This window comes from Cupressus sempervirens, chromosome 9, assembly GCF_028749045.1.
Source record: "Cupressus sempervirens isolate cs-2001-9-10 chromosome 9, ASM2874904v1, whole genome shotgun sequence".
NCBI classification, from domain to species: Eukaryota; Viridiplantae; Streptophyta; class Pinopsida; order Cupressales; family Cupressaceae; genus Cupressus; species Cupressus sempervirens.
Genome location: NC_143126.1, coordinates 622,746,749 through 622,756,421, shown reverse-complemented (window position 1 = coordinate 622,756,421; position 9,673 = coordinate 622,746,749). Strand labels below are relative to the sequence as shown.

Sequence of the window (9,673 nt, the reverse complement as noted above, 5' to 3'; positions counted from 1 at the left end):
TCACTCGATCTCTTTGCTGCTTGGAAAACCTGTGGGTTCAGCTACTCAGACACAAGATTGTAAGGTAATTTCTTTTGCCCACATTTGTGTTGAAGTAGATTTAAATAATCCATTGCTAGAATTTATGGAGATTTGCATGGGATCATCTTCCTAGATCCAACAGTTGGACTATGAGACCCTTCCATTCAGGTGCAGAATTTGCCATGAGTATGGACATTTACACTGCAGATGTCCCAAGAATAAATCCTCCTCCTTGGTTGCCCCTAGTCTCCCTAAGGAGAATGTGAGGAAGGCCCCCCAATCTAAGTGACCTATTGATAGTGAAGGATTTATTCAAGTCAAGTCTCATAACAAGGCAAGGGTAAGCAGAGAATTGGGGTGGATAGGCAGACTGATGACACCTTTAACAGATTTGACGCTCTTGGAGATATGGTCCAAGAGGAAGGCAATCCAATTAAGCACTCTTTGGGGGTTATAGGTCAACATGAATTTCCAGTTGAGGCTATGCAGAAGGAAGATCTGATTCAACCTGCAAGGAACCAACAGGTTGGATAGGTGGATATTGATTTGTCATCTCCTGCTCAGGACAATGGAGACCTTCGAGGGTCATAGGTTTTGAAGGGCTTAGTCTTGGTGATTCCTGATCTCACTACACCTAAGGGGGGCTCGGATTCTGTTAAGTGCAATAAGGCTCCTCTCGTCTTAGGCATACAAAATAAATCCTTCAAAAAGGGGACTTTAGACAAAGCATCAAAGAGTGGCAGAAAGACTGATCAAGAGAAGGTAAAGATAATAGGTGAGAATTTGGTTGAGTCTGGGTTTGTAAAACCCATTGATTCTCATTTCTCCCAACCCCATAAATGATTTTTTTGTCATGGAATGTAAGGGGGTTGAACATCATCCCCAAAAAAAAGGTTGTTCGTAGATTAATTGAGTCTTAGTCTCCGAATGTGGTCTTTATTCAAGAAACTAAGCTTACAATGGAAGGATTAGCTACTTGTGCCCCATGGATTTGGTCCTAGGGCTCTTGGTAGGGGGTGGGTGCTTTGAATAGTTCAGGGGGGTGGCTTGTCTGTGGAACCCGAGGAAAGTTTCCCCCTATGGTGGATTTCTAACCAAACCTCTATTTCTTTGGTTGCTTCTAGTTTTGAGACTATGGAAAGATGTCTTCTATCCAATATTTATGCACCTACTAACTTTACAGGTAAATCCCATTTATGGGCCCATATTAGATTCATCTAATCCCTGGACCCGTTTCTTCCATGGATTATGGCTGGTGATTTTAATGTTGTTATTAGTTTGGAGGAAAAATGTGGTGGCTTGGCTAGGTTGGATATGTCTTCAAATCTGCTCAGAGATATAATTGGTTTTTTGAATCTCATTGATGTAAAGCTAGTTAACGGTGTCTTTACATGGAATAATCAGAGATGCAGTGGCACGGCTATCTCAGAAAGGCTTGATAGATTTTTAGTTTCCTACTATTGGATGAACAACAAGTGGGCCACTAGCTCTGAAATTCTTGACTGGAGGGGATCCGACCATTGGCCTATTAAACTCTCTATCACCTCATACAGTGCAACCAAGAATCCCTCTTTCAAATTTCAGTTGATGTGGTTAAGGGATTCATCCCTTTCAGATTACGTGTTGGATTGGTGGTATGAGGGGAAGCCTGCCCATGGAACAGCTATGTACACTTTCAGCAAAAGGCTCCAACATGTGAAGTATAGGCTTAAGAGATGGAATAAACAACACTTTGGGAATTTAAAGGCTCAGAAGGTTGCTGCCCAAACCAAACTAAATGATATCACCCGTTAGATTCGAGACCAGGGGTTGACCTTTGATTTGAGTAAACCTGAATCCTTGGCTCTTATGGGATTGGAAGAATGGGAGCTTCGAGAGGAGATTTTCTGGAAGCAAAAATATTGCATTGATTGGCTGCAGGAGGGGGATAGGAACACTACTTTCTTTCATAACTTAGTCAAGGCCTGGAGACAGGGGAACTCTCTCTCCTCTCTTGTTGCATCTAATGGCACTCAGATCTTTTCTTGTGAAGAAATCTTGAGGGAAGTTGTTAATTACTTTTCTAGTTTGTTCACCAGAGAGGACCTTTCTGCTAGGGATGAGAAGCATGCCATCCTGGATTGTGTGCCTTGCCTTGTCTCTACTGAGATGAATGAGGCCCTCTTGTGCCCTATCTTGTTACCTAAATTGGAGAAAGTTTTGTTTAATATGAAGAAAGGTAAGGCCCCTAGCCCAGATGGATTTCCAATTGAGTTTTTTCAGGAATTCTGGGAGATAGTTAAGTACGATCTCCTAGATGTAGTCCAAGAATCCAATAGGAACACACATATGCTGAAGTCTTTGAACTCTACATTCTTGGCTATCATTCTTAAGAAAGAAGGGGCTAATTAGTTGGATCAATTCAGGCCTATAGCGTTATGCAACGTTGTCTACAAGATCATCACCAAATTGATTGTTGAGAGACTCAAGCCTATTCTCGATTCATTGATATCTGTTGAATAGGGGGGCTTTGTTGAAGGTAGGCAAATTTTGGATGGAGTTGTGATAGTTGTGGAGGCGGTCCACTCTGTGGCGACTTCTAAAGAGAAAGCTATGTTCATTAAACTGGACATGTCTAAAGCCTACGACAGGGTGAGTTGGGAATTCTTACAAAAGACTCTTTTGACTTTTGGGTTTGACAAGGAGTGGGTGGATTGGGTTCTTAGCTGTGTGACTTCATCCTCCTTCTCTGTTCTCATAAATGGGGAACCTTTAGACCTATTTGGTGCTTCTCAAGGACTTCGGCAAGGGGACCCTCTATCTCCCTACTTGTTCATTATCATGGCGGAGGGTCTTGGTAGATTTCTAAGATCTCAGGTGTAGTAGGGTCTTATCCAAGGTTGGAGCTGGAATAATGATAGTCCTTCCTATTCCCATCTTTAGTTCGTGGATGACACTGGGTTGATGGGCATGGCTAGAATCAACGAGGCAGTAAATATCAGGAAAGCTTTGGATATCTATTTGAAAGCTTTAGGTTAGAAGATTAATGATGATAAATCATCCATGTATTTCTTTAATACCCCTTAGCTTATACAGAGCAGGATTGCTAGAATTCTTAGGTTCCAAATCGGTCCCTCCCTTTGATGTATCTTAGAGTCCCTTTGTCCTTGGGTGCTCAGCGAAGGGGTTACTGGCACAAGATTTTGGATAAGTTTTGGAATAAGGTTACTCACTTATCTTTTGCTGGGAGAGTGATTCTGTTAAAGACTATGGTGCAGTCTCTTCCCATTTATAGGTGTTGTGTTCAGGTCCCTCCCTCAAAATTTTTGAGGGATTTCGATGCTTTATCTGGTAATTCCTTTGGTCTGGTAACCTTCTATCCTCGAAGTGGAGCTTGGTTAAGTGGGAGTCTGTGTGTAGGCCGAAGCATGCTGGTGGCCTTAGTCTTAGATCGATGGCTCTGGTTGTCACGGCTTTGGCTGCCAAGCTATACTAGCGCTAGTGCAACAATCAAGATCAAGATTGGGCCAAGATTCTTATCCATAAGTACCTTCCTGGAGTTGATCACTTTGATGTGCCACACCTTCCTTTGATGGGTAGGGGCTCTTATATTTGGGACACTCTTAATAAGGGAGCTTATCTGGTTAAGGCAGGTCTCTTCTGGATTCGCAACAGAGTTTTGGAGGCTCTTTTTTGGTAGGACTCTTGGGATGGCCATCCTCACATTCTCTCTAGCTATCCCCAACTCCAGCCTCTTTGTCATACTTTCACTAATGCTGGTTGGTATAAGGTGAAACATTTTAAGACTGTTAAGCAATTAGGTCAGGTGGAGGTAACTTACTGGAAGGATACTCAGGAGTGGCCTGCTAGCAGCTCTAATGAGGACCATGACCCCTCCTTTCTAAAGCTTTGGAGAATAGGTTTTGTAGCTCCCTCAATGAGAGGGATATTCTGGCTTGGAGTCCTAGCCCTAAAGGTAAATATACTATGGCTCAAGGATATGCTACACTTGACAACAACTTACACGGTCCAGATGAAGTGTAGTGGTGGAAGAAGGTATGGAGCCACTTCTCTTGGCCCAAATGTAATTTTTTCTTATGGTTGTTGGCTCAGAAGAAATGCCTCACTTGGGAGAACCTTCGCAAATGAGATTTTTAGGGTCCCTCTATTTGCTTTCTCTATTCACACAATGAGGAGTGTGCCTCCCACTTGTTCTTTCTCTACCCCTTTTCGAGAGAGATATGGCACAGATGGTGGGAAGCTTGGTGTCAGGGATGTACCCATGCTACTTCTCTGATTGATTTCTAGGATAGTTTGGGTAGACCGCCAGTGAAGACTCCTTTCTTGCAGGTGGCCTGGATGGTTGGGCCAATTTTCATTCTCTGGAACCTTTGGTTGGAATGAAATCATAGAATTTTTTGTGATTCCAAACTTGGAAGCTTTCAACTATGGAAGGTCATTCTTAATAGGCTTCAGGAGATTCTTTTTGCTAGGTGTGATATGTCCATAGCTATAGATCATGGTGATCAAGTTATTGTGAGGAATCTTAATTTGGGGGATAACAGTTGGAGATGCACTCTTCAAAAAAAGATCTCCCCCTGTTAAGCAGTGGGTTTGCCGAGTTGGAAGATGGACACTCCCTCTAGTTGGTATCTTGAAGATTAATACTGATGGCTCTTCTCGCGGGAACCCGAGTCATGCTGGTATTGGGGCTATAGGTAGAGGTAACAATGGTGATGTTTTTCTCTTCTCTACTTACAAGGGTCAACATTATAATAACCTGATGGAAGCCCTTGCTATCAAGATGGTTGTTAAGCGTGGATGTTCTTTAGGGTGGAAGAAAATCATCTGTGATTCTAGCTCTCAGATCATTGTGGATATGTTGAACAACTAGAGCTTGGAGGATGTTAGCTGGCAACTTGTTTCTTTGGCCAAACAAATTCTTAGTCTTTGTAGCTCCTTGGACTTTGTCTCTTTTCATCATATCCCTCGCGAATGGAACAAAGTGGCAAATTGTTTGGCAAAATGGGCTTCAGAGAATGTGGGTACATGGGATATTAGAGGTAGGGATGAGTTACCTTTGGAGTATTCTGAGATTCTTGAGCAATTGCTAGTGGAAGACAGGAGTATGTAATGTTTTCTTGGGCCTTTGGCTTATGCTCTATAACTTGGTTTTGATTGAATAAATTTTTACCCCTCTTTTTCAAAAAGAAGAAGAAAGAAAGTCAAGGATTAATATGACTTATTTTTCTTATTTTTTATTATTTGTGTTTGAATTTAGGATCGTCGCGTATGTAGTACGAAAAGTCACAAGCACTCGTATGGTCATGGCCATTAGTCAATGTTTAATTTAGTTTATTTATATTGTCTCTAATATTATCGTTAGGTTGGCTTCGATCAACTGTGAAACAACAGGCCTAACTTACACATTGAATCACACACTCCATTCATTGTACAATCTCATACTTCTAAGTAGTAGTGATCTAGTAAAAACTCGTATAGTTTTATACAATCTTTGACCAACAGTTTAAGTAGTGCAGATCGTTCTTCCTCTCATACAATAAGGAGTGAGTCTCAGATCATAGTCTGAGATCTTGAATCATCTTGGAGGCCCACCTTGATCCATCTCAGATGGTAGAGATTACATACACAACTCTTAGATTTGGATAGTCAGGGGTCCAATGGTAGAGACCGAGAAGCTCATCTCAATGAAGATAATATCAATAAAGATGACCCTATCAAATGTCTAATAAGTGCATAGAATCCAATCTATGCCCTTTCCAATGAATCTTTGATGAAGACTTCCATCATCCCAACTTGTGCTCCATTGGTCTAACCATCTATTTCAGAAAAAACATGTCTTCTTAGATTTGCAAACCTTACTCTAATACCATGTTGAGTAACGAAGATCGTTTCTGCAAATGTAATTATATTACCATTGTTATAGATATGTTCCAAATGCATATTTGGATCTCACATAAGTATGAGAGAAGGAGACATGTCTCTTCAATAACTAAGATTGTTCCTACAAATGTAATTATATTGTCATTGTTATAGATGTAATGCCCCGCCAAGGGATCCAAAGAATTTTACTAAGTTTGCCAAACAATTTATTTTTTAAACATGAAAGATAAAATCATTCATAACATTTGCGGAAGCAAAAGTAACAATTCAAATGAAAATAAACATAACATATATACATAACAGGCTACATTCTTTAAAGATCCCTTAACGTTGTATCACATCTAAATGAACTATTCATCTAACATCCCATCCTTATAAAATAACAATGATACATCCAATGTACTTAAACAATATACAAGTGTCCTTTTGTAATTATATTTTAGTTTAGCTCAATCATCCACTGTACATATCATAGGGTATGAAAAGCTTAAAAGAATAAACATCCAAGTAAATAAAGTACATCATCATCATCTAATATTAATCCATGATGCAATAACATAAATGAAACTACATATCATACATGATACATCATCACAAAAGATATAAACATCCATCATAAAAGATAACCATGTATCACAAATATAAATAACTAAGTGCACGGTTCCTCCCAACCGTAAATATCATCATTAGACCATCGTGGATCTTAGCCATCCCTCTGTGAGTAACATTCCAAAGCACCGAAGAGATCATCAGTATTAACATAGTAAGAATGTCACTCCTAAAACATCCTACTAACATGCAAAGTAAAACATAATAAATCATCAATTAACATATGCAAAATAAAGCAAATTGTCAATATAAGAAACATACCAGTAAATACATCCATCATAAGGTATATTATCTATCATAATGCTCAAAGAACATAATGAAAAATAAATACCAACCAAGGATACTCCAGTCACGGTGTCTTGGACGGATCTCAAATGATAAGAGTGAAAATACACTACCACCCGACCGCGTGGAACCTAAGTGGTCCACTCCCACCATGCTGAGGAGATAATCTCAAGTCCCAAACAGGATATCAATACACATAGCATAAAAAGTTCAGGAATCTTAAAAGTATACTAACTCAATAGTTTCAACACACACAAAATCGACATCTAATTCCCAGAGGCACACAAAGACATGTAGAAAACCTACTCTGCAAGCGGGAAAGTGTCATCGCAATTATCACGTACAAGTTACCCTAGCAGTTAGCTAAACTCCACGGGTCCATACTGATCTCATGCGGCCACTAGTATCCTCTCATACTGACAAGGCATACTATGGAATGCACGGTCACAACCATGCGTTCTCACTACTCCCATCCTAGCCTGTACAAGCACTCAAGGCATGGGCGAGAACATCAAAACAATTATCTTTTTAGGTTCATTTAATCTCCATTTAGTGTGTAAATGTTATCACTTATTAACCAAACTTACAATGAGTTACCCTGATAGCCACTTAGGGCCCCGACCCCCATTGCAAGCCACTTCCCGACACTACAAGTAGATTACCTACTCTAAGCTCATGGAATCATAAATCTCAAAATCATAAAAGATAATCCATAATAAAATCATTAAATATGCATAAAAGCATCAAATATCCATAATAAGAATCATCAAATCTCCATGAGCATCTGAAAAAGCATCCATAGAAAATCATGACCACAACAGTTCTCTATTGGCAACTGAAAGCATCACTGATAATCATAAGTATCAATTGGTTCTCAATAACCAAAATATATCTCAAGATAAATGGTTCTCGACAAGCAACCAAGAATATCTCAAAATTATACTGATCAAAGACTCCAAAATGGTTGAGTCAAACATGTCACAACATGACATCGTCAAGAAATAAATTCACATTTCAGTCTCATCATGGCGACTAGAAAGTAATCCAAGGATAACTGATCGATGACTCAAAAATGATTAGCTCAAGTGTTTCATATACATCTCAGCTTCACATATGAAGACTGATGAACAAATACAAACAGTAAATACAAACATTTCATAGAGCATACGATCACATTACCATGGTTGGGCTTATAAAGATCGAGACCAAATAAGATCAACATGCCAACACATCTCATAACCCCCGAGCCTTTGGTAACAACCTAGGACTGGTCAACACTAGTCAACCCAAAAACTCAAAACAAGAAGCATATAGAATATACGATGCAAACACATGTTTTGGTTTACTAAATTCACATAGTTGAATAATGTGTAGGGGTTTCTAGTTTTCTGTTTGCAAGTATACTTCAAGTGTTTTAAGTTTCATTATTTGACCTACAAGTCAACCCAATTGTTCCCCGCTAGTATTATCCTTCCATTATTAAAAATTACATTCTAAGAATAACTTAAGGATAAATATTTACTCATTAAATCATTTGCTTTACTTGCTAAGATCCATAGTACTAATTGGACAACTCTTCCTTAATGTTACTTCTACATTTCAACATAATCAAAGGATCATTATTATTCATAAAAGAACCAATTATCAATCTTCGAATAAGTTAAAATAATCAATTTAATCCACCAATTAACTTAGGTGCACAATTCCATGATCCATTAACATTTTAATAGTTAAAACTCAATTAAGTATCTCTAACACTTAAGCCTCTTAATTATAATCATTATTAAATTGTCACTAATAACCGTTAAAATATCTAAGTCATTAAAATAAGACTCATCAACTTGATATCAATATTTCTACAATCTTATTAGAAAAATTATATCAATTAAATCTTCATTACATAACTTAATTATTAGTTAAATCTAATTAACTATCATTAATTGATTTAATTAATAATTACATAACCATAGCAACGTTCCAACTAATATCAGTTGACTAATAACCAACTAGAATTCTATAAGTTGAAAGTTAACTATAATTCAATACTCAAATGATCATATTAAGAATTCAATAATAATAATCTTGTTAATAATTAATAATAAGCTATATTGAAAATCTTATTAATAATTCTATACTAACCAAATTCATCACTCTTCAACAAAGTTTTCATTTATATTTTAATAATAACAAGTTATAATAAATCTCCAATACCAAGTATTATTATCTCAAATAAGTTTCCCCTATGTACGTTGATTCAGTTAATCGATGCTTCTCCAAATTATTAACCAATTCAATTTGATTAATATCTTTTACCAAACTTCAATCAATAAATAATCTCCACTAAATTAATTCTAATCAAATTTGTTGATATTTATTTAAACCATTATTTATTAATAGTTTGCTAGTCCTTACAAACATTAATAAATAATAAACTCTTCAAACTATACATACTCGATCTATAGAATCCTTCCATAAACTCATTAGTTAATATTTGGCTAACTCTTAACTCCATTAAGGTATTCAAACGTATTAACCAATAACATAATAATTCAGTCTTAATCCAATATCATTCAGAGTTTTTAAATTTAAATCAACATAATATAAATTATCATCTTACAATTATTTAATCAATATTAAAATCAACCATTAGACTCCATTTTCTAATTGTTCTAATAATATTTTGTCTATATAAACATTGTTTGAAAGAGATCCCTATCACAAACTAATAAGACTCATTGTAGATTTTAACATGAATAATCTCCAAATTCTTAATATTATCATCTTCATTAAACAACTCTAAAATTGTTTAATATATATTAAATAGTATTAAATATACATTATAAAAAGTCCACTATATAAACTATATTAAAATTTC

At 37.0% G+C, this 9,673-nt stretch overlaps 2 protein-coding genes across 2 annotated transcripts; both read left to right on the top strand.

Annotated features, from left to right (window-relative positions):
• The first annotated feature begins 1,269 nt into the window (after positions 1–1,269).
• LOC149540247 (uncharacterized) lies at positions 1,270–1,815 on the top strand. The gene has a single exon (XM_089802670.1). The coding sequence runs from the start codon at positions 1,270–1,272 to the stop codon at positions 1,813–1,815; it is 546 nt and encodes a 181-aa protein (XP_089658796.1).
• A 54-nt stretch (positions 1,816–1,869) lies between these two features.
• Positions 1,870–2,883, top strand: LOC149540246 (uncharacterized). The gene is made up of 2 exons (XM_089802669.1): positions 1,870–2,239; positions 2,540–2,883. The coding sequence occupies exons 1-2, from the start codon at positions 1,870–1,872 to the stop codon at positions 2,881–2,883; spliced, it is 714 nt and encodes a 237-aa protein (XP_089658795.1).
• Positions 2,884–9,673: the final 6,790 nt, after the last annotated feature.